The sequence below is a fragment of the Carettochelys insculpta genome, chromosome 2 (assembly GCF_033958435.1).
Source record: "Carettochelys insculpta isolate YL-2023 chromosome 2, ASM3395843v1, whole genome shotgun sequence".
NCBI lineage: Eukaryota > Metazoa > Chordata > Testudines > Carettochelyidae > Carettochelys > Carettochelys insculpta.
In genome coordinates, this window is record NC_134138.1 from 218869036 (window position 1) to 218893904 (window position 24869).

The 24869-nt window shown below is 41.2% G+C and overlaps 1 protein-coding gene across 1 annotated transcript; it reads left to right on the plus strand.

Moving 5' to 3' along the window:
- The first annotated feature begins 630 nt into the window (after positions 1-630).
- On the plus strand, positions 631-24869 carry LOC142008312 (ferroportin-like). The gene is made up of 9 exons (XM_074985494.1): positions 631-721; positions 1707-1774; positions 2247-2406; positions 4665-4780; positions 5693-5819; positions 6735-6989; positions 15505-15610; positions 17911-18125; positions 24574-24869. Exons 1-9 carry the CDS (start codon positions 631-633, stop codon positions 24867-24869), a joined length of 1434 nt encoding a protein of 477 aa, XP_074841595.1.

Here is a 24869-nt window from a genome sequence, read left to right on the forward strand (position 1 = left end):
GAGAGAACAGATTTATTGGTAGGTTTCCCAAACAGATGCACATGACTGTTGCCAGGTGTAATTCTGAATGCTTTCAGCTTCTTATGTCATTTTTAACTAGTTCTTTCCCTGGACTGAAGTAATCTCTCTGCCACTTCAAATTAATCAACAGTCTGATTTTGCTTGTCTATTGAATGCTGCAGAACTGTGAAACACAGATGCTTTTCTCAAATATTAGTTTTTTTATGCAGCACTGTGAAGTGACTGCTTGGCTTAAATGCTGCTTAGCAACTGAATCGATCTTCCAAATGTGCCCTTCTACTGGTTTCATACACATGACTATTCTGCCTCCCATGATGCAGTTTCAGGTCAGGAGGATGAGTGGGGGGCAGGGGAAGGACAAGACTAAAGATATGACAACTAAATGTGAAAATGAAGTCACAAGTTGCAAGCATGAGAAGCATAACTCAGTCACCTCTTCTAACTGCAGACACTGAAAGGGAATATGGTATCACTTTTTAGAAATGAAAACATATATGTAGTCCATAGGGAAGATATACTTTACCGAATTGCTTGATAGTCCATTGTCTTTTACCTCATGTATGCTTTTCTGTCAGTGGAAACTGAGTATAAATAAATTCCCAAATCAGAATGGTAACATTCTATTCCCATCTCACACCAATGACTGCACAACAGGCCAAACAAAAGAGAATCAGGCACTATACTGTCAGCCAGGTTAAAGGTAAGCGAGACAGTTCCTCAGAAGGGCCAATTAAATAGTCAATTAGATTAAAAGCTGCATAACAGTACACAGTATTTCCTGGAAAATAAGTATAAAATACTTCTTTGGAGTTTGTTCCTTTATTGTTTGTGGGCATAAAATTCCAGACACCATGGAAGTGAAAGGAAAAACTCTTATTGGTTTCTCTGTTGGTAGGCTCTACCAGGCCTCTAATTTGTACTCACGGTATTGCACTCTAGGGTTCTACTTGGATAGACCAGACAGATCAGACAACGTTGCTGCCAAAGGTGTCTGGGTCTGTCCTGTCCAAAAGATTGACATCCCCGTGAACTGCAGTAGAAAATACAGAATTTAAACAAGAATGTTTCTATCTGTCTCTGCAAATCAGATAGCTAGGAGTGTCTGAACGCCAGCCACTTGCCCCTGCATTAATTAAGAGTGCAATACTGTGAGTGCAAATTTAGAGGCCTGTTTAGAGCCTACAATTAAAATGAGGCCCTTGGATGTTAAAAGTTTGAGAACTACCAGTTAACCCCAGGTGTCTTGCAGCCAAAAGCCCCTTTTCCGAAAGTACAATACATAGCTATTTAATCTCAATAGAGCAAACTATACACAGTGTGCGAAAGACACTGTGGTGAAAAGAACATCACTGGTAAGATATTTTGTTTATCCCATTTAATGATCTGATGTGGTGTTTTATAGTTGTGTTCCTGCTTGTGAGAATTGAGATGTTGTTCTAGTTTTCATCATAGGACATCGTGGATGAAATTCTGGCCTCAGTGGAATCAAGGAGTTTTGCCTTTAACTTCCATGAGGGGAGAATTTCATCCCCTTTGTTGGTGAATGTGTATAGTGAGACTGTACCTTCCTTTGGGAGAGGTATACTTTCATAGCTGGCACCAGCCCCATCAATTACACACACATGCACACATATAAACATACAATTTATTTTCAAGTGTATTTGGTTTCTATGTATTCATTTCAGATGCAGTGCTGAGCTACCTCACAGGACCAAGATTTCTGGTTTATGCAAGCTGTGCACTTTCCATATGGGTAAGATCTGCTCAGATAAAATCATTACATCATAAATGATCAAGGGAAGTATGATTTTAGAAGCATTCCTATTTCTAAAAAACCAAGCAGTCCTGTAGCATCTTAAAGACGAACAATTTTATTTATTAGGTAATGAGCTTTTGTGGGTAAGACCCACTTTATTTGATGAATCTGAGGAAGTGGGTCTTACCATGGAAAGCTCATCACCTAATAAATAAATTGTTAATCTTTACAGTGCTACAGGACTGCTTTTTTGTGAAGCTATAGACTAACATGGCTATCCCTCTGAGACTATTCATATTTATGGAAGTCCTGTAGTTTGTCTGGAAACAAATATTTAGAAATGGATCAAACTTAAATCTTTAGTATTCAGACTGCCCCATTTTCTGCACTTGCATTCCTTTAGTCCATTGCACTGCTTTATTTTGTGAGGGCTAAAAAAAAATACAGTTTTGTCTCTGCTTTCTTTCAGGGAGATCGAATGTGGCACTTTGCCATGTCTGTATTCCTGATAGAATTATATGGACATAATCTCCTTCTAACAGCTGTTTTTGGGTTAGTCGTGGCTGGCTCTGTACTACTGTTGGGGGCCTTAATTGGAGATTGGATTGATAGAAAACCAAGAAATAAAGGTAATTCTCTGTGATGATTTTTATATTCCTAACTAGAAGATACAAAGTCTTGAATATAATTACTCTCCCTGTGATTCAATAATGTTTATAGTATGAATCTCATAGTGCTCTAAAAATATTAATCTTTTCTTGCACACTTCCAATGAAGGAGGGAAGCTTTATATATTCCTAACTGAACAGAGAAGGAGAGATTAATGGTAAAACAGTGCCTCAGTGATCTAGGAGCCTCAAGCCAACGTGAGTTCCCCCAGGTCCCACAAGAAGATCTGGGAGTTCCTCACCAGGTCATGCATCTCAGAATTTACACAATGTTAAATAAAACACTATTTAAATTTAAAATTAGTTTCTTGTCAGAGAAATACAATTTACATTGTGTAGGAAATTTTGACAGTTCACAATCTTTGTTCCAAATAGGAACCTTTGTGAAATGTAAATTCTAAAAAACCGTAATTTGTAGGCATCAAAGTATTTCATTTGGATATCAAATTGCTTCATTTACAGCATGCTGGAAAATAATATCATGCAAAATATTAAATATTTTGATAAAGTTGTAATGAATTAAAATAATAGTTTAAATTAATTGATTTTACCTTCTTGAAACAAAACATTTTGTAACTAATGAAACAAAGAGGAAAATAGCTTTTGTCTCCTGTTGAAAATTTTGATTAAATCAACCCATTCCCAAGGAATGTTTCAATTTCAACAAAAGTGCCTTTTCCTGTGAAAATTGTTCTATTGAAAATTTTGTGATCAGCTATACTTTAACAGCATTGACACTGAGTTAGTTAACTGAACATACGCAAGCCTTGTATAGATAATTCTAACATTCACTGAATAAGTCATTTAGACACTAGTTTGTGGTGTGTTTTTTTTTTAATATTAACTGCTGTACCTTTCAAAATTTTTTCACTTTGGTCCAAACTCTACACCACATGTATCCAGTGGAGAGCCCCCAGAGTAGGGAAAGACTCTGGTGACATAGGTCTCCTGCAACACTTCCTAACCTGTCTCTCAGCCACTCTTGTTTCCTGTCTTAAGAGATGGTGAGGAGAGCCTGGACTCTGTCAGGATCTGGCCCCTTATGCTCAACGAGAATGTAAGCCTGTAACGGATATGTGCAATTGCCTCGGATGAACTTTAGATCACTTCTAGATAAGGCAGATTTACTTTTGTAACGGGGCATGGGACTAATCCCCTCAAATCCATATCCAGACTATACTTTTTATCAGGTAACAAAATGAGTTGTCCCTTACTCCTCAATTAACCCAGAAAAGACAATTTCCTTTTCTTCTTAGCAGCATTTTCCTCTCTTATAGCTAACAATCTAGCACCTGACCTCTTGGAGGGCTGACACCGTAGATTACATTGACACTGTAATTTGACATGCATGGCTGGCTCATGAGGGCTGACTTGGGCTCATGGGGCTCACACTAAGGAGCTGTTTAATTGTGGTGTAGACCTTTGGGCTCAGATTGCAGCCAGAATTCTGCAGCCCTCCCATCTTGCAGGAATTATGCTGCTGGGGTTGACAAACTTTAATTTGGGCTTCTGTGCCATGTCCACTGTGGGAGACTTCCCTTAGCCCTCATGAGGGGCAGGAACAGCGAGGGTTCCTGAACCCTCCGGAAGATTGACTTGAGGCAGTGTTGATCCTCCTGATAGCAAAAACGTAGCCTCAGGAAACTGGGTTCTGTTCCTGGCTCGTCCACTGACCTGCTGTGAGAGTTTGGGCAAGATACTTCCCAGCTCTGTCCCTCAGTTTCCCCTCTGATCCTGTGTCATGTCTATTTTAATTGCATGTGTGTTTGGGGCAGGGACTGCCTCTTACTCTATGATTGTACAAATGTCTAGCACATTGAGGCCTAGAGGTGAATACTCCAATACAGTAATAAACACAGTAATAAACTGTGGCAAATGAGCTGTATGGTAGAACTTCTTTAAAATTAATTTTAACATAGTGTTGTTGTGGGTCTTTCCTCCAGGGAAACTCATCTAAAATTTTACGTCATCCTCTATTTTTTTATTGCTGGGGAGTGTTGGGTTGGTTTTTTTGTCTTTTCATTTGTATTAATGTCAGTTGTGAGACTAAAGTGTTTCATCTTTTCTCTTTCATACAAAGCCGAGAGATTTCTGATTGGAAAAATCTGTTCTGTGGCTGCTGCTAGGGTTTTGTCAGGTTGTTTGCATGAAGTGACAGAATCTGTGAGATTCCTTTAAAACTGAGCAGATATAAAATCAAGCATTGTTTCATTTTGCAGTTGCTCATGCATCGGTGTTCATTCAGAACTCCTCTGTCACTGCCTGCTGCGTTGTACTGATGTTTGTATTCTCTTACAAAACTGAGATGGAACAAATGTGGCATGGCTGGCTTACTGTAAGTGTCTTTTGGCCTCTTTCCTTCACAGATAAATTATATTTTGGATATTTCAGTCTTAGGTTCCTTGAGTAGGTTAGTAATTTATGTCAAGTATTCACTTTCCTCTTAGAGACCATCTGTGGCTCAGTCTCTCCTCTCTGCTGTGGCTGCTTTACACAGCACCATCAGCAAAGCAGCCAGAAAGCTGGTGTAATCAGCCACAGGGTATCCTCATAGAGTGGGTCCTGTGATGGGGAAGAGCCAATGAAGCAGCTCTTCCTCTCCGTCCAGCTTTCCATTCTGCTTCCTGCACCCTGGGCTGTGTGAATAAGGGTGGAGCTGGTATCTCCATGCCACCACTGTTTTATTGACTGTTTGGAGCCTGGGGGCCACCCGGGCAAGTTAAAGCAGCCCTGCTAGGGTGACCAGCCTGCTGCAGGAGCCAGGAGGCTTAAACCAGCATTCCATCTGGCCCCACCCTTTAATACTTAGCATTCTTGGCTGCAGTTGAGGGACTGGACCTCGGTGTATAGTGCCTCTCTAACGTGTTTTCCTCAAGTGCTCACCTTTGATTTGAGGCATAGCCTGCAACAGCCCCTCTCCATAGAATGGCAGAAGAAGACTGTTGAGTTTAGGGACAAGTTTGACCTTCATTTACTCCTCTGTAAATCTAGAGAGACTCCCCTGGGTAATGGGATCATCCTGGCTTTCAGTAGTCTCAACTGAGAACTGAATCTGGCTCATAGTGTTAATGGAATATAACCCTTGGCTGCTCAAATTAACAAAAGTGTCCGTGCTCCAGTGGCCAATTTACCTGTCTCTGAAAGATTCCATCTTTACTGAGACACTGTGTAATGTTGCCAGCCAGCAACAGCTGAGTAACCTGGATTCCCAGATCCCAACCTCTGTTTTTCATTCCTCTCCAATAAGGTGTTTTGTTATGCAGTGGTAATCTTCTTAGCCGATGTGGCAAACCTGGCAAGCACGGCACTGACAATAACCATTCAGAAAGACTGGATTGTGGTCATCACAGGTGATAACAGAGGCCAGCTGGCTGGTGAGCTATATACACTCTATGTTCATTTACATAGCAGCCACAGTGAGAGTTTATTTAATAGAAGAAACATAGTTCTGTGTTTTATTTAGAAATTTTTAATTCCTTAAAGAGGGTCTGAGAACAGTAAAATAGAGCTGTGTTCAAAGTACTATCTTATGTTCCTTCCTGACTGGGGAAAGCTTTGTAACATGCCCATGTTAAAAAGATGTCAGGTTTTCCTGCATTTCTGGCTGATCATATAAAGAACAGAGCTGTGCTCATTGTTCAGTAATGAGCTTCTATTAACACTAAATATGTCAAGTAGCAAAGTAATTTCAGGCGCAAAGCAGCTATTGAGACTTGACAACATCTTTCTGTACAGAAGCTTCCAATACCACAAGAGGTTGCCCACACTTGCCTTCTGCCTCATTCAAACGTTGGCAGAAATAATACATGAAAAGACATAACCAAGTCTCCGTGTACCTCACACCACCACCACATATGACAGACGAGCACTGTCAGGAACCTCTCTATGGCAGCATAAAGGGTTCTTGTAAATTGAGATTGAAGGGCACTGCCAAAGCTGAGCAAGGAAGCATACGCAGCTCTCCATGTTCTCCTGGACTCACACTACAACTCTTAGTCTCTGGTTTTCATGAGCACATCTTTGTCTGTCCTATCAACCGTCCAGTAACTTTGTCATATGGTGCTCTGTAAAATACCTTGCTCCTTCTTGAATAACTAAAGTGAGAAATCATTTTTAATATTATTAGCTGTATCAGGAGCCCTGAGTGAAATTTAGATGTCATGGGATGAGAGAGTCCCTGCCTGTAGAGTTTTTAGTGTCAGGCAAACAAAGGGTGTGAGAATTATTCCGTCCGTGCGCGCGCGTGTGTACAGCGAGTGAAATGCATTCTGTTTTTATACCTTGTTTAGGAATGAATGCCACTATAAGAAGAATGGATCAAGTCATAAATATCTTTGCTCCTTTGTCTGTGGGGCAGGTTATGACTTGGGCCTCCAATGTCATTGGCTGTGGATTTATTCTTGGATGGAACTTGATCTCTTTTCTGGTAGAATTTATATTTCTCTCCAGGGTGTATCAGCTAGTGCCTCCATTGGCTGTAAAACCTCGGCAATATGTAGGAGAATATGTGAGAGAAAGACATACGGAACTTACAAATGTGCCAGGTAAGTAGGGCTTATGAGGAGAACAGTCTCCCACCAACATTTACAAAATGTATTATTATTGAAATGCAGGTCTCCAGCTAAAATGTTGAGCTACACATTAACTAATTAGAGTGCTAAAGGGTATCCAACAGTTAGTATCTGTGAGGATAACAAAGTTACTAGCAGAAGAGATGAGAAAACCCAAGGAGAAAATATGTGGGAGTTAATTCTCCAAATCTGTGTTCTAGGATGATTTACATACACAACTTGCAATGGCTTTAAAGAAGAGTTATTGGTGGAAATCTCTCCGGTGGGTGGGAGGATAGCAGATCCTCCACTGTTTAATGCCTTGCCATGCAGATTTAAAGGCTGTCTTTAAATGAATCCAGCTATGTCTGCATTACGTGTGCCTGGGTATTGAGCTCTACCATTGTAGCATGTCACTGAGCCATTACTTTTGATATCCATGCAGGATGATGGTTGTCATAGCAATACAAGGTACCAAAATAAAAGAAGTCAGTGAAGAATGGTTAAATGCATGTAGTTCCTAATGTTCAGTTTGTTTTTGCTACTGTCTTTAAAAACCTATTGCATCCCCAGTGACCATCTTCCCACTTCAGTGGTTCTCTGTGGCTTCAGTTTTTGCCTCATTGCACATGGCCATCTCCTACTACAGTAAACTGTTTCATATCGAGCAGCCCTGGGACTGGAAAGTTGCCAGATATTCAATATTCTGAATAATAGAGAAGCACACCTAGCAATTCATAACACAAAAGAAAAACAGGATTAGATATTTAGAAATGAACACAAATGTATGCAATCAACGGTAGTATTGTACACTGTAAGCTTATACTGTATTCACTGTATTTATCTGTACTTACTTTCACTATACTGTACTTATGGAAAATATAACTAAAATTTACTTATGGTTAAAATACCGGTTATTTGAGAGTTCCAGATGACAGAATGCCAGATATGAAAGAGTCGGCTGTAAAGACAGTGGGAATTATGCTTTAGTACTGCTGCCCATTTTTGACCTGTGCTATTCATCAGAGTGTGTGGGCCTTTAGATATTCTAGTTGGAGAGACACATTTGGTGACAGTCAGATATTTCTTTGATGCAGTTTTGTTTATATACAAAGTCCTGCATCTCTGAATGCAGGAGGAATCAATTAAAGACATCGGTTTTTAACTTGCCGTGTTCAAGTCTCTTTAGCCAACACCCAGCCCAAAAGTGTACTTTCTAGTGTCTTCCAGGGTCACACTGTGCTTACAGGCTCCTGCTTGGCATTTCTTGGCTATCTACCTCTGCCCATCTTTGTCTGTCATATCATAATTTCAATTGTAGTATTTTTTTCCTCAGGCTCTCATACATTCCCAAAAGGCTACTTTGCCCAAAATCTCCTCAGCAAGTTCATACACACTGTTTTCAATAGGGTTATGTTTACACTGATGCTAACTGAAAGGTGAGTTCACACCTATCAAACTTATTGAGGTTTTTACCCACCAAAAATGAAGTTTTTACCAGCTCATAAGAGTACTAACAAGAAACTAGGTCTCTTATGACAAGATAATTCCTCTCCCATTGATTCTTTAGAGCTGAGCCTTATTAGTCCTAATCATCGGACGCAGCACCCATGGGGGTGAGTCCGTACCAGCAGTTAGCATTGGAACATGATACTAAATGTTTTTAGACCTTTTAAGAAAATACAGGAAAATCACAATTTAGGACATGTCTTCAATTTAATCTTACCTATTCTAGAACCACACTACCATCCTCCTGTCAGTAGTGTGTGTGCTCACCGGGAGTGCTTCCATTAGCCAAAGAGTGGCAGTGGGGAGTAGTAGGGGAGAAGGGGCTGAGAGCCGGGTTGGGAGGTGGAGGAAGCTACCCAGGGGTTCTTACCTCTTGCAGGGAGATCCGTACCTGACATTCAGTGGGATGCATTGCTCTCAGCACGGAGCCCAAGCTGGGAGTCGGGGTAGCAGCCAGGCTTATAGCAAGCACCCGGCAGCAGCAGCAGCCACAATGAAGGGTCAGTTTAATGAGTCCAGCCCTGAAACTGACAAGGCAACAAACAGCTGATGTAATACTGGCAATGTCTACCTTGATGCTCTGTTGCCCTAACTACACTGACAGAAGCCCTGCGTCGCTTGTAAAAGAGAAGTTATTGTGGTGGAAGATTAGAGCACTTACATCAGTGAGAGCAAGACTGTAGTGTAGACATTGACAAGCTACCATGAGCTGCCTTATGTTGACCTAACTGTGGTGTAGACCAAGCTTTGTTTATGATGTTTGCTAAAAAATAGGTGCAGTGATGATTAAGCTGAAAACTGTTAGCGACTAAGTTACACTCCCCAAGCTCTTGTATATGATGTTTAGGCTAACTTATTCCTTCCACTGAAAGAGTATCCTGTGCAATGGTTCACTCCTTGGCATTTAAAAGGACCTGCTTTATCCAAAGAAAACAAAAAACCAAAACAACCCAACTATCCACAAAAGCCACCTGAAGATAGGCATCCTGTAAGATTCTGCCTACAAGTTGCCTTTTTGGCCTGGTATACCTTTTAGATTGAGAGCTACATTGCTCAGGAGAGTGAAACTTCGTGCCCTTACAGCAGCAGTTCGACAAGTCTGCTAGAGATGGCTCAGTTGACAGAACAATTCTTCCGTTGACCCAGCTACCCCCTCCATAGGCACAGAATTTCTAGCCCAGGCTCCACCCATTCCTCCCACCCCATTCAGCCTCCTCCCCTAACTGTGCACAGCCCTCACTATTCTTCCTGCTCCTCCTTCCCCCACCCACATGCTGCAAAACAGCTGATCACAGTAGACAGGAGGTGCTGGGGGAGGGGAAGGCATTGGTAAGAGAACTGCTGATAGGTGCTCAGTACACACCATTTTTTTCTGTGGATGTTCCAGAGCTGGAACACTCCCATAGTCAGCACTACTGACTCTTGGAAAGATGGATTATTGACCTTGACTGAAACCCCTTTCTGGCAATATAAGAAGGGTTTACGCTACAGTGGAACAGCTGCGCTCCTCTAACTGTGCTCGTGTAGGCACTGTCATGTAGACATACCCTCTGATTGTACTGATGAGAACAGTCTAGTCACCCTTAAATTTTTGTTTTCTATAAGGACAGACTATGGGGTGTGTAGAGTAGGAGTATCAGGAGGAGATGACTGCGATCCAGGAGCAGAGGGGGAGGTAAACAAGAGTCTGAGCAGTGGGCAAATAGATAGGAACAGAGGGTGATTAAGAGTGAGGGTGGATAGCAGTAGAGAGGGGGAACAGGAAAGCTTAGGAAGGAACGTGAGGGGTTGGAGCAGAGGGGCACAGACACAGCTCAGGGTCACAGTGCTAGAAGGTCTAACCGTTGTTAATACGTGCTTCCCTCCAAAACTTGAAATTGAACCCAGCAGTCCGGAGCGTCTACATTATTGCATTTTCAACAAGAAGCTGTGAAACCCGTTGGCAAAGTGTGTTTCATTCCCCGCTCTGCTAGTTTTACGTAGAGGATAACAACCTGCTATAGCTACTAGTTAGTCTGTTAGCTGAAGTGGTAGAGTTCTATGCTGTGGGTCTAAAGGTTCAAATCAGGCTGCTGATCCAAAGTGGGTATGGGGGAATCTGGTGAAGATAGCGTACTTAGATTTACAAGGTTGCTCACCAAATGCTCTTAAGCAAAGAAAGCAGTCATGAGATAAGAGGCAAGGTTTTCTTATGGACTGGTGACTGGTTTAAAAAATAGGAAATAAAAGTAGGTATAAATGGTTGATTTTCAGAATGGAGAGAGGTAACTAGTGGTTTCCCTCGGGGTCCATACTGGAATCAGTGTTCTTCAATGTATTCATAAAAGAGCTAGCAAAAGGGGTATAAAGTGAGGTGGCAACATATTCTGCACCTGATACAAAACTACTCGAGATAATTAAGTCCCAGGCAGGCAGCAAAGACCTACAAAAGGACCTCTCAAAACTGGATGACTTGGCAACAAAATGGCACATGAAATTTACTGTCAATAAATGCAAAGTAATGCACCCTGGAGAATATCCCAACTATACATACAAAATAGTGGGGGACTAAATTAATAATTGTCACTCAAGAGAAAGATCTTGGAGTCACTGAGGATAGTACTCTGAAAACATCTACTCAGTTGTGCAGCAGCAGTCAAAAAAGCAAACAGAATGTTGGGAATCATTAAGAAAGGGATAGAGATGAAGACAGAAAATATCATATTACCTCTCCATATATCTATGGTATCTTGAATTGTGCATGCTGATGTGGTTGCCACATCTTTGCCCCCCTGCCCCCCAGCAAAAAGAGAGAGATATTGGAATTGGAAAAGGTTCAGAAAAGGGCAACAACACCGATTATGTGGGTAAGGAACAGCTTCCATATGAGGAAAGATTAACAAGACTGGAACTTTTCAGCCTAGAAAGGAGGTAACTAAGCAGGTATATGATTTGAGGGCTATGACTGGTGCAGAGGAAGTGGATACAGAAATGCTATTTACTACTTCTCCTAACAAAGTAACTGGAGGGGGCAGGTGGGTGTCACCCAATGAAATTAATAGGTAGCAGATTTAAAACAAAAGGAAGTTTTCTTCACGTACCACACAATCAACCAATGGGACTCTTCTAGAAGATGTTGTGAAGGCTGAGACTATAATGGCTTTCACCAGAGAATTAGATAAAACATGGAGATAAGGTCAATCAATGGCTCCTAGCCAGGATGGGTGGAGTTGGTGCCGCAGCCTCTGTTTGCCAGAAGCTGGTAATGAGAGATGGGGAATGGATCACTTGACTGTCTGTTCTGTTCATTCCCTCTGGGGCACCTGGCACTGACCCCTGTTGGAAAACAGAATACTGGACTAGATGGACCTTTTGGTATGACCCAATCTGGCCATTCTTATGTTCTTCCACATGATAGAATTTCAGAATCTGCATTGGTTACTTACATTTTGGAGACTACATTTTAAAAAGAAACCACACTAAGTCTATGCTGTAGTTGTACAGTTGAGCACACATTAGGAAACTCCATAACTAAAGTTACCTGTGCAATCTAAACGTGAGTGTCTTATGTGTATGCATTATGATAGTCTTTAGTGACATGGTCACATACTAATTTTTCCATGGAGACTCCTGCCTCATTCAGTGCACAGGACAGTTAGTGCTCTTGGGAAGAATTAGGCTTATGTATGTAGGAGAATGTTGCCTATAGGACCCCTGCTTCACTTATTGCAGAAATAGAAAGGCATGAGGTGAGTGAGGCAGGGATTTTTCTGGAGAAGAAAGTATAGTCTTACCTATCTAATTGCTCATCACCTCTCCAGCATTTGTTGGCTGCCCCCTCTGCTCCTATCCACCCCAACCCAAAGGCTCCATTCCCCTCCATACCCTTCCATTTCACTCTGCCTTGGTTAAGACAAGTGGTGAACTGGATCCCATCCCTACCTCTACCACAGAGATCCTGTGCATGCAGGACAAGTCACCTAGACCAAAATGTTCACAGGTGACCATTTATCTTCCTAGTTGTCTGGATGCTCAGCAGCTGAGACCAGGTTTGCAGATGTGCTGAGCATTCACAGCTGCAACTGAATTTAACTGAATCTATTCTGAATGTTAAAGTGACAGAAAATACTAAGTAATCAGAAAAATTGTGATGTTGTTTCATGTTGGACATCCAAAAATAGTTGATATTCTAGAACGGTGTTTTTCAACCAGGGGTATGTGTGCCCGGGGGGTACACCAAGATCTTCCACAGGGTAGATCAACTCATCTACATAAAAAAATACAAAGCCAGTACAATCTAAAAGTTCATTTGGACAATGACTTGTTTGTACTGCTTCATGTGCCTTACACTGAAATGTAAGTACAATATTTGTATTCCAATTCATTTATTTGTTAATGAGGTGATAGAAAGTCAGCAAGCTTACTGTAGTAGTCTTTAGTGATATTTTTGCATGTTTCTGTAAGTAGTTTTTAAGTGAGGTGTAGCTTGGTGGTATGCAAAATGGATGACTCCTGAAAAGGATAACCTGGAAAAGTTGAATGGCCCTTGTTTCAAGACCTCAGATTACGTGAGGACCATCTTTTTCAACTGGTGGTACGTGTACCTTAGGGGCACATGAGAGAAGTCTGAGGGTAATTTATTTTTAAAGGAGTACTTTTATTTAAAAAAAAAAAAAAAAAAAAAAAAAAAATGAGAAACTCTGCTCTTGACAATTTTGGCATTGGTCTCACTGTATCTCAGTTCCCCATCTGTAAAATGAGGAAAATAATACCTCCTAATGTCACAAGGTTGCTGTGAAGATAGATTAATTAATGTTTGTGGAGCACTCAGATATTATGGTGAGAGCACTCCAGAAACCTCCACGAGGAAATTATAATTTTTTATTCAGTTCAGGATTTGCATGATATGTGATCCAAGGACTTATTTAACACACACTGAATGAAAAGGATAAAAATGAAGTACTGACTAAACACCCTTTTATTGAATAAGGTGTTGGATCTTTTGGGGAAAAAAAACGTATGTGATCATGTAACTAAACACTATTTCATAAAGTATATGCACAAGAAGATTGAATTAAAATTGCACTCAAAATAATTCTGGCATTTCCTATAATTGGAGTGTTTGAGTTCCATCTTTAATATTCTTTTGATGTAGTAATTTTTGTACGGTGTAGAAGATACATATTTAATGTCCTGAAATATGAGCTGCACAATGATGTTTTTATGGTATTTTTTCATACAAATAGGATAATTAGCACTGAGCACTTATGTAGCATATACACTTCCAAAGTACTGTACAAACATTGTCAGTTGTTTAAACTAATTTATTCCTGGTGGATGATATGATCACCGAGATGGAATTAGCTAGAGGTAATTGCAACTGACTATAAATTTGAGAATAATTTATATTTTCTGAAATTTGTCATTCTTGCATTGAAAAAGCTATTACGTGCCTTTTAAAAACGAAATACCTTTGATGGGGAAAGTAAAACTGAATGTATATTACAGTAGTAGTTATAGTACACCTTCAAAGTGTCCTAAAAAAATGAAGATATCATCTCACTTCTGTGAATGGGAAATCCTGAGACACACACAAGTATTTTACCTAGGGATTCAGTATTAGCACCAAAATTATAACTCAGGAATTTGAGGCTGCATCTACATTATGAGATAAAATTTGATTTTAAGTCAGTTAGCTCAATTTTTTCCTGTCCCTGTCCTCACTGTAAATGCCATTAGCTCGATATATGGACCACTAAAATCGACGTTATCCAAATCCTAAAATCACAGTACACTGATGGGTGTAACGTTCTATTTGAATTTAAGAATCTGAATGAAAGGTAGTGAGGATGCTCCGTCTTTAAATTGAATTCATTAGCCTCCGCAGATGTCCCATATGTGCCCCACAATGCACCACAGTTCCCTGCTGTGGCCTCTTACATCTCCACTGATCTCAATTGCATAGGAATTAGGTAACAGGACCATTACAGTTCAACACCTTCAAGTCTGCGGCTGTAGGGTCATGAAAGGCTGACAAATCTTCTTCTTTCTTTTTCTTTGCTAGGAGCACAGCTGTGGGGTCTGTAGTTCTGTGTATACCCCTGCTAGCTGCCTTTTTTTCTGCGCTGCCTGGCGCCAGTCACTGCCCCCACACCCCACCATGTGTCAGTTAGGCTGTGGTGGGGGTCGTGCATGTCTAGTAGTATGAGAAAATTCTTTTCAGCTGTTTACATGTTGTCTTGACCCCCACAGCCCCTCCCTTCTCTTCCCCCAGTGGCGCCACACAATCTGGAACATTCCCACACCCAGCTGCATCATGTGGCTTGACCCTGAACCACTAAAAGGGCGTGCTGTGCAAGGTGCCAGGCAGTTTATGCACAGTGAAGGTCACAATTTTCGGGGCCTGGCTGTAGCAGGGGCTCTTTTAGCTGCCTGGGGGCATCTCCCTCAGTGGTCACGATTTTCAGGGGCTGGCTGTAGCAGGGGCTCTTGTAGCTGCCTGGGGGACGTCTCCTTTGGCGGTCACAATTTTTAGGGTCTGGCTGTAGCCAGGGGTCTTGTAGCCACCCAGGGGATGTCTCCCTCAACAGTCATGATTTTCAGGGGCTGGCTGTAGCTGGGGGGTCTTGTAGCTTCCCTCAGCCATGCGTGTCTCAGTGAAGGCAATGTATTAGCTATACAATTACGACAGTTGTTGAAATAAGGCTCGCAATGGAGAATATTTGTGTCCTAAGGGTCTTCTTTTCCATGTACAAATCTGGCTCTAGTCTGGGGTCTTTTAGCCTGATGATTCATTCAAGTTTTGGTGTAACAACTGTGTCTACTTGGGCCTAAGGGTCTTCTTTCCCAGGCGGCTTAAATCCAGATTCAAGTCTGAGAAAGGGACTCCGTGGGCGGTTACAATTTGCATGGCTTGTCAACTGGGTATTGTCTTTTAGCCACCCTGGGCCATTACTGATGATTCATTAGTGTTTCAGTGTAACAACTGTGTCTACTTGGACATAAGGGTCTTCTTTTGCAGGCAGCCTAAATCCAGATTCAAGTCCCAGAAAGAGACTCCGTGGGTGGTCACGATTTGCGTGGCTGTCAAAAATGTACTCTCTTTTAGCCACCCCAACCCAATACTGGTGAGTCATTCGAGTTTGAGTAACAACTGTGTCTACTTAAACATACTTAATATAGCAGGGGAAAGAGGGCAATGAAATGTGGGAAGATGGCATCATATACCCATATCTACTTGTGGGGCCAGAATGCACTGGGGCTCAGGGAACTGTGGGATAGGTTCCCACAATACATTGCTGCAGCACTCAATTTAAGCTCAATTTAAGTTACTTGTGTGTGGCAGCAGTAAGTCGATTTTTGCGGGGAGCATGTGGGAAGGTGAAGGTGATCAGAATCAAATGGATAAAACCCAGCGTTACAAAATCAATTTTATCTTGTAGTGTAGATGCAGCCTGAGTCCTAGTCTTCTCCTCAGCTCATTAAATAAGTCATCACATCCAGCTCCAAACATGTAACTTAGGAACCTTAAAGTTCTAAATACCTTCCCAAATAAGCACAATGAAGTTAATATTTGAGATGTATCTAGTTTTACATTTACACAGTATCTTTTTTCCTACTTAAAAAGGTGCTGGAACTCAAGCCCCACACTACCCTCCTACAGCCCCACCCCAGCTCAACAAGCCCACACAGCCCCAGCTCAATCCACACCCCTAGCTTAACCCCCTGCACAGCCACACGGCCTAAGCTCTACTCTCCCTGCAACTTCTCCTCTTCCCCTGCATGGCCATGCAGTCCCAGCTCAACCCCCCTTGTGACCCTGGCTCAATGCAACCCTCCACCTGCCCTCCCCACAGCCCTAACCGACCCCAGGCTCAACTCCCCACACCCTCCTACAGCTTCAACTCACATCCAGGTTTAACCCTCCCCTACTGCACTCCTCTGCCACAAACCCAGCACTTACATTTCAAAAGGAGCTCCATGTGCTCCTGCTGCTTCTCTGGCTGCTTGGCTTCCCCCAGATACAGCCACAGGAGCAGCTCCCTGACCTGTGCTCTGAAAGAGCAGGAGTCAATTTAAGTGATTTAGTGGTCCAGCTGGTGGTTAAACCAACTAAATTGAGCCCTTCTCTTTCCTCTGAAGACAGGGAGCCAGAGGTGGAGTGACAATAGTGGTGCCTTTTAAAACTGGTGCTGGGAAAACAGGTGGCAGAACACAGTTCTGCTGCATTCCACCGGAAAAAACCCCTTGCAGTTATATCTTTATTTTGTAGTTGTATTGAAACACCACTTTATTTTTAATTCTTCAATATAGTTTAGGATGAAGTGGGTTTCCAGCCAATGTTTCTTTTATTGTGTGTAATAAATCCTGTACTGGATCTGGTGCCATCTTGAAAGTCTGAATCAAAAGTAGAAACAGAAATCTTTGCTTATCAATTTTCCCTTTAAGGTCATTAGTTCTCATTACAACTTGATTTGTTTTACCTTATTGTAACTTTAGAGAGTGAGAGCGAGAGAATGTGTGGTAAACAGCCAAATTCGCATGAAATGTTTTCTTCCTCTTTGAAATATTTTGGCTTACCCAATACATAGACCATGCTGATGGCTTTCTTTCATAACATAGCTACTGTCCCAGTAGGGAGACTTGTGATTACATGTGTCATGCCACTCTTTGGACAAGATATAAGGCTATGCTTTGCACCCAAAAGGTCAAATGAAGCCATTCAGGGACAAGTAACAAAAGATCCACTTTCAGCTCCCTTTGTTGTTTGATGCTTTCGAATGCCTTTAATCTTTGCCTCCTAGCAGCTCCTTTGAACAGATCAGTTTGGGTCCACTCTTCTCAAGCAAGGAGGAATTCTTATGGCAGGTTACTGCACAGTGGAACAGTTGTCACCAGAATCATTAAAACCTTCTGACTGGTATTTTACAGGGGATCTTCCCATTTGCTCAGCTGTTGGTGAATTCATCAACAAACCTGGAATTCCAGAGGCACCGACGGAGCAGAATTCCAATCCTGAAATGCAACGCAAGTCAATCACAAAAGTGCCTCTTTGCTTCAGAAAAATGCACAGGATGCTGTGTACGTGCAGAGCTGGCTGGAAAGCATATTACAGGCAGTCTGTCTTTTTAGCAGGCTTGGGGTTAGCCTTCTTATACACCACAGTGCTTGGCTTTGACTGTATCACTACAGGGTATGCCTACACACAGGGGATCAGTGGCTCTCTTCTCAGCATACTCATGGCTCTTTCTGCCTTCTCAGGACTAATGGGCACAATTTTGTTTACTAAGCTAAGGAAGCATTATGGCTTGGCTGTCACAGGAATCATATCCAGCCTCCTCCATGTAAGCTGTTTAATGCTGTGTGTGTTTTCAGTCTTTGCCCCCGGCAGTCCTTTTGACTTGGGTATTTTTTCTCTTCTCACAAGTAAGAACTCTTCCTTAAACCACGAGACACTACAAAAGAACCAGCTGCACATTTACCCATTCCAAAGAAACATCAACCAACCCATACTGCCAGATCGTTCTTCAATTCATTGGACTAATAATACAGTGCTGTTGGATAGCGTGCATAGTGGCGATCACCCGGAATCCTATATTTCAATCATTCTCTTGTTCTCAGGAGTGATACTAGCCAGAATTGGTAAGTACATGTGCAGCTTGCCACCATGTTGTGGAGTCACTTCACAGGGTAAAATATTTCATGAACAAAAAGCAGATGTGGTGATCTCTCTGCTACATCCAGCCCATATCATCATAGTGTGGAAGTCTCACAGTCTAATCTATTTATTCTCACCTCACCCGTTAGCTACAGAAGTGCTGTTACCCCTTCCACAGATGCTGTTGGGATTTTTGGCAAAGTTAGGCAGGTGTGGGGAAAGGGAGTGTTAGAGCTGGAATCTGAGGTTGGGGGTCACAGCCAGTAACAGATTCTGGGATTCAGCTGATGGTCAAGCCAGATTCTGAGTCAGCAGTCAAACTGAGAGTCAGAGCTGGAGACAGAGTCAGGATTCAGGCTGATGGTCAATACCAGATATCAAGGTCAGCACTGGGTTTCTGGGGTGTTGATTGAAGGGTGAGAACCCAACTCAGAGCTCAAGTCAATACCTGGCATTCAGAAGCAGGGTAGTCATGGCAGCTAGTTAGGGATCCATATTGTTGTTTAGATGGTTTCTGGTACGTCTCAGGATTTATATATGGTATAGGAGCCAATGTGGGATCATTGAGATCACTGTCACTTGGATCACTCAAGGTGGGACTTTCCATGGGGTGCAACCTGAGCAAAGGTCACAAGCAGGGCAGCTAGTTTCCAGCTATTCCCAGGTGGCACTATGGGGATGTCGGTTAGCTGGGAGCTCTGCAGGCTTGGAATTATGTCGTGCTGATCCTTACAGATAGATAACTGAAGCACAGAGACTAGCTCAAGGTCACATTAGAAGTCTGTGGCACACTAGGGAATCAAACCATCATTTCCAGCCACCAGACTAGGGCCCTAACTATTAGACAATCCTTCCTCTTACATATTAGCAATGCATTCACTTCTTAAAAATTGTATAGTTGCTACTAATTTACTTATACAGCCACCTTCATAAGTATTAATGTGTAGTACAAATATATATATAACAGGTTTGGAAACCAAAATAACCAGGAACAAAATCTTTGCTCTAACCTTAAGAACAGAGAGAATCGTTTGAGCAAATGGATTTTTTGCTTAGAGCCAGTGAAAAAGAAGAAAAAAAAATCCCTGTATGTAAAAGCATAAAGTACAACAGCAGTTGTGCCAGATTGCTGTATGCTTAAATATGTGAGTAGCAGAATTAGCAATTCATATGTGAGGTAAGAAAATTCAGATAATTTAATAAGAATCTTTTCATAGGTTACACCATTCCAGAAACATAGGGTTGCAATGAGGGGAAAAATTGTTGCAGCATCTGAAAAGATGCCATTTGGAATGAAATCACTATCTTGTCAATATTTTCCAAAAAGATTATCTTGGTTTCCTGTTGATGACTATACAGGTATAAGCATACTTAATTTACACTATGGCTGGTGGGAAGTGAAGGCTGAATGAAGGATGCTTAGCACCTTGGCATCACAGGCAGCTAATTTTCAGTGCCTTGTCTTTGTATTTCTGCTCCACCATTCAGAATCTTATTTTTAAATATGAATGCAAAGTAGTTGATCTTGTGGTATAGAGATTTTTGTTAAACATAGCAGTGGTATGGGCACTTGCCTTTATGAACATGATTATACTACTGTGGTATTCCAGAGAGCAATCCAGACCAGTAAGAGGTTGAGCCGCCCCTGCTCTGCAACCTACAATTCCTCACAATGCTTTTGCTGCTGTAGCTCCCAACCTGGGCCCCTCAGACAGCCAAAGGGCATGAGGTGACATCCTGAGTGTCTATGTATGGCTGTATCGTGCCAGATAAACTCTGATTTTCACCAGGCTCTGTTATCAGTTGCAGAGTGACCCCAAAACACTTGCAGTGATGAATTTCTCCCCAAAATGTATGTTCTGCACTGTCCAGCCTCTCCTGGACAGTTAGGATATACAGGTTCCACCTCCCTGCTTTGGCACCCTCAGGACCTGAGTGCTCCTGGGCCAGGAATATTGCCAGAACAGGGGAGGGTAAATCCCCCTGCCAGCCTCCAACCCTGTTCCCATGCTCCCCACCTGGCTGCTGGCCACTCCCTGGGCTGCTTTCCTGCAGCCCTTGGCCACAGGCCAGAGAGCTGCAGCCAGAGCCACATGCTGCCATCCCCCTTTTCTCCCAGCTCCCAACTCTCGGACTCTGTGGCTGACTGGTCCAGTAAGGTCCATGTTCGTGCTGGGCCATACATGTTGCCAGACCAGAGAGTCATATATTTTAAAGGCTCAACCTGTATTAGGTCTCTTGCCACTCTAAGGTTATGCCTTACACTTGCGCCGTACTTTGAAGGAGGCATGGTAATCAGGCTGGTGGGAGATTACTAATGAAGTGCTGCGATGAGTATGCGATGAATACACTTCAAAGTTCCCACAGCTACACAGCACGCCAGCACTTCAAAGTTGCCATGGGGAGAATTAGCCTAATGAAGTGCTGCATATTCATCATACTTTGAAGTATAGGGCAAGTGTAGATATAGCCTAAGGCAATCAGTATCCAATGGTCTGCACCTTCAAATGGAGTTACCCACACAATTCAGTTTAAACACAACATTGGATTAATTTTGATTAAGGAATTAAACAAATTAATTCAACCACAAGGAGATAGAGTTTAAATGAGCGAAAGTATAAGGCATTAAGGTCACAAATTGTTACGAGGGAAATAAAGATAAAATGATTTCTAGCACTAAACCTGAACAAATAAATTTAGGCTCAGGGTAAAGTCTCTTTTCATGTGTTTTCAGTAACATTGCTGATAAAATTCTCAGGCCATGATCTGTTCACAAAGGCTATTTCTTTTTTGTCATCTTACATGAGAGAGAACAAACTTGTGGAGTTTTTGTCCCTCACATTATAGTCCAGTCCCCCTTTTCTACTGGGAGGATGGAGTCATGGAGTGTTGTCATGAAAGTGGTCCTTTGCAGTTTGCTAAAATAGAGAGGGTTTTCTGTTACTGCCCTCCTCCTTGGCCAAAGAACAGCCACTTTACTGATGATGACTCATTAATTTTGATGACACCTGGCTAGAGGCACTAGCTTCCTCTATACCTGAGAAACTGGTTATCCATACTAGTCTGTAACAGCAACAAAGGGTCCAGTGGCACCTTTGTAGACTAACAGAAAAGTTTTGAGCATGAGCTTGCGTGAGCACAGACTCATCAGATGGACCAGCATCTGATGAAGTGAATCTTTGCTCATGAAAGCTCATGCTCAAAACTTTTTTGTTAGTCTATAAGGTGCCACTGGACCCTTTGTTGCTGTTACAGATCCAGACTAACACGGCTACCCCTCTGATACCATACTAGTCTGGTGAATGTACTTCGGACCTAATTTCACTTATGTTTTGTAGCTTCACGCACAATGTTACTACAAACGTTTCATCATGATATTATTGACCAGTGGGTCACTAGTTTTCAGATGATACCTCACAAGGCATAGGTTATACAAAGGTTATTACTATAATATGTACTGTGTGAATACAGGGTTGTATTTGGTCACAACTACATTTTGTATAGTCATACTGCATCCATACTGAGATGCCTTTACATACTCTTTCACTGTGTTACCCCTCTTTCACTGTGTTACCCACGATTACACAAACTGATTGTCAATAAAACGTAATTTTAGTTTCTCTCGCACACGTGACAATTTAGGATGTTCTTCAACGATTTTATAAAGATATTATATATCATTTATGCATTCAAGCCTTTAGTTAGACATCTACCAAAGATTTCCAGACAGTTTTGACTGCCTTTAGTATTTGTGTTTTAATAAGACAGTACTGTTGCTTTCCTAGGATTTCCCCCCTGTAATTGTTAGTGGGGATGCTCAGAGGAACACTGATCTGCATGACAATGCCATTTCATGCTACCATTATAGCATTGTTAGCCCACTTATATTTAACATATTCATTGAATCCTAAGTTTGCTGCGGAAATAGAAAATATGGGGGAGACGTATCACCACAAAGACTATACTTCTCTTATAAATCCTATTTCAGGAAACCAAATTATCAGGCGGGGGGTGGGGGGAGAGAAAGTAGATGACTCAACTGCTCAGCATGCTAGCCTGTCACCACTGGAGGTCTGTGTTCAAATTTTTATTCTGAAGTGAAGAAAGGGAGTCTCATTTTAGTGCCATATTTGTTTTCATCAACAAAACCATAATTAGTTTAAATGGGGAGACCAGTCCAGAGCAGATCATGAGGGAACAGCAAAGCCACTCAAGGTTAGCATATAATTATAGCTCTGTTGTGGAATCTGTAGAGATTGCATCATGAACTGTGGCTCCTACACACATGCTGTCAGTCTATTCCTGGCTCTAACCTATTGTATTAGTGATCAGTAAGACTGATGCATTAACTTTACACACACCAATTAAACGGAGAGAGAGAGAAAAACAAAGAAAAAAACCTACTTTGTGTTCCTGAACAAAATACCTTTGGTGCAATGAAATAATCCAGGGAGTCTATGCATGGTTTGTTTTTGTTTTTTTAAATGTAGAGTATTTTTAAATATAAAGTAGATAGATCATTACATATTACTCTTATTCCAGGTAACAAGTCTTTTTGACTTTGTTCTGATGTTATAAAAGTCTAAATGCAGTATGGACAGGTTGGTAACTACTATTTAGTTAAGGTTGAGTTGAGGTTTGAACATAAAGCAAGGGTCTTGTATGGTAAATATGCATATCTATCTGAAGTGCAGCACTCTGAGTACACAATCTTCTATAAGTACAAATAAATTGGGAATTAAAATGATTGAAAAAGGGGTGCTTAAGAAACTTAATCAGATTTCTTTTCATTAAAGAAAATGATTTAGTTGTCATTTTTCCCTATTGTGCATAAATGAAAATGTCTCATTTATGAGAAGCTGAAGATAATACCTTATTTTAGTTTAGAAACTTCCATGAAGAACTACCCTCTTTCACAATGGCAGGTATCTTTTTATTGTTCTCCAAATGACAGAAGCTTAGAGCTCCATCAGTTAGTGGCCATTTTGGGAATGGTGTAGAACTCTTGTTCTGCAGGGCTTGAGTATATCTGCCTCCCTGAAGCCTAGAAAGCTATCATCTTCCATGTGGGCAGCTGTACCATGAGTCCCACTGAGACTGTTAGGAGAAGGTAGCCTTTGTGAAAGAGGGCATTTTTTCATGACAACTACACTTCGTAATGATGAATTTCAGGGAAAAAATCATAACTAATTAAAAGACATAAAAATCAAATGCAATCTGTTCACAAGAGTTCTTTGACTTTTAGTATATGTGAAGTTTGAAGAGTTTAGCTGGGCAGAGTGTAGGTGGCTTCGGATGCCCCAGTTGTACATTTGTGTACTTATATCAAATTCAGATCTCTTGTAAGTTTAATCTTAACTGTGAATTTCTTAGGTTTACAGTTCTTGGTTTTGAGATCATTACAACATCCCTTTAATGTAGTTCACCCCCAAACTATTGAGATGCACTCTAAATATTAACTCCATTTTAACATAGCTTTTGTCTGGGAATTATACTAAATAGGAGTATAAGAGTAAAAGAGAAATTGCATGAAGGATGTTAAGAGTTGGACAAAAACAAAGTCAGAGCTGAGATGGTCCACCCATATTTTAACTTGCAGTTCCCTGTTTAGTTTTTGTATCACTTTGTATTAGATCTACTATCAAGAGAAACTGCTATTGTAGAACCTTGCTAGTCTGCACTAAAACTAATATCCTGTTACATTTTTTAAGAAAAGGAATGAAATAATGCATTATGAAATGCACATAATGATTTAAATTAATTTCTTCTTATACATAACCTACTGTTTTAAAGCTTTCGTAATGTATTAATGCAGCATAAACACACCCTCCTCTTAAACCTTTGCTAAGGAGGGAGTAGAACCTAGCTTTGTAGGTACATTGTAAGGTGTGTGTATTAGAGAAATTCTATGCATTTTTTGTAATTTTTAAAAAGTTCTTTTATATGGGTGAGAGAGCCCTTCAGAAGAGAGATAAGCGAATGGAACTTATATTATTTCTGTGATACTGCAATGACTACTTTAAATACATTACACTCTTAGCTTTTTCACAGTTCTTTCATCACTAAAGTAAGGGTATTTAACAAGAATCACTGGTTTATCATCTGAATATTGGTGAGCATAGTCACAAATATGTATTGTGGCTCCAATGGGATTCCATATGTAGGTAGCCTGATATAGCTCTACTAATTTGAAATCATTGAATTGAAAGATGGAGGCTGGGAACTGATTAGGGTATTTGGTCTTTTTCCTGCCAGCAGCGGGCAGCTACTTTATAATCTATTTTCTAATGCAACAGTCAATTAGTTGTGAATGTTTTACATGGATGGGACTTTCTGTTCCCTAAGGAGAATATTATACAATCCAAAGAAGGACAAATTCATGCACAATTTTACAGCACTTGGCTTTTCTAATAAAACAATTTTCTCTTGCAGGTCTTTGGTCATTTGACTTGACTGTGACCCAGCTTCTTCAGGAGAACATTCCAGAATCAGAACGTGGGATAGTCAATGGTGTGCAGAGCTCTATGAACTACTTAATGGACCTTGTACATTTCATTATGGTTATTCTAGCCCCTCAACCACAACAATTTGGGCTGCTGGTGATAATTTCCTTACTGTTTGTGATAACAGGGCATATCATGTATTTTATTTATGCTAAAAAATATAAAATTAAAGAAACTGTGATACAAAATACCTCAGAGAGGCAGCCACAGAATCCCTCTGTCTGA

Excerpts from the sequence above, each read along its gene's own strand:
- LOC142008312 (XM_074985494.1), top strand. The coding sequence starts at position 631 with ATGGTAACATTCTATTCCCATCTCACACCAATGACTGCACAACAGGCC. Across the intron at positions 722-1,706 it reads TACTGTCAGCCAGGTTAAAG|ATGCAGTGCTGAGCTACCTC; the intron begins GTAAGCGAGACA and ends TATTCATTTCAG. Across the intron at positions 1,775-2,246 it reads GCTGTGCACTTTCCATATGG|GGAGATCGAATGTGGCACTT; the intron begins GTAAGATCTGCT and ends GCTTTCTTTCAG.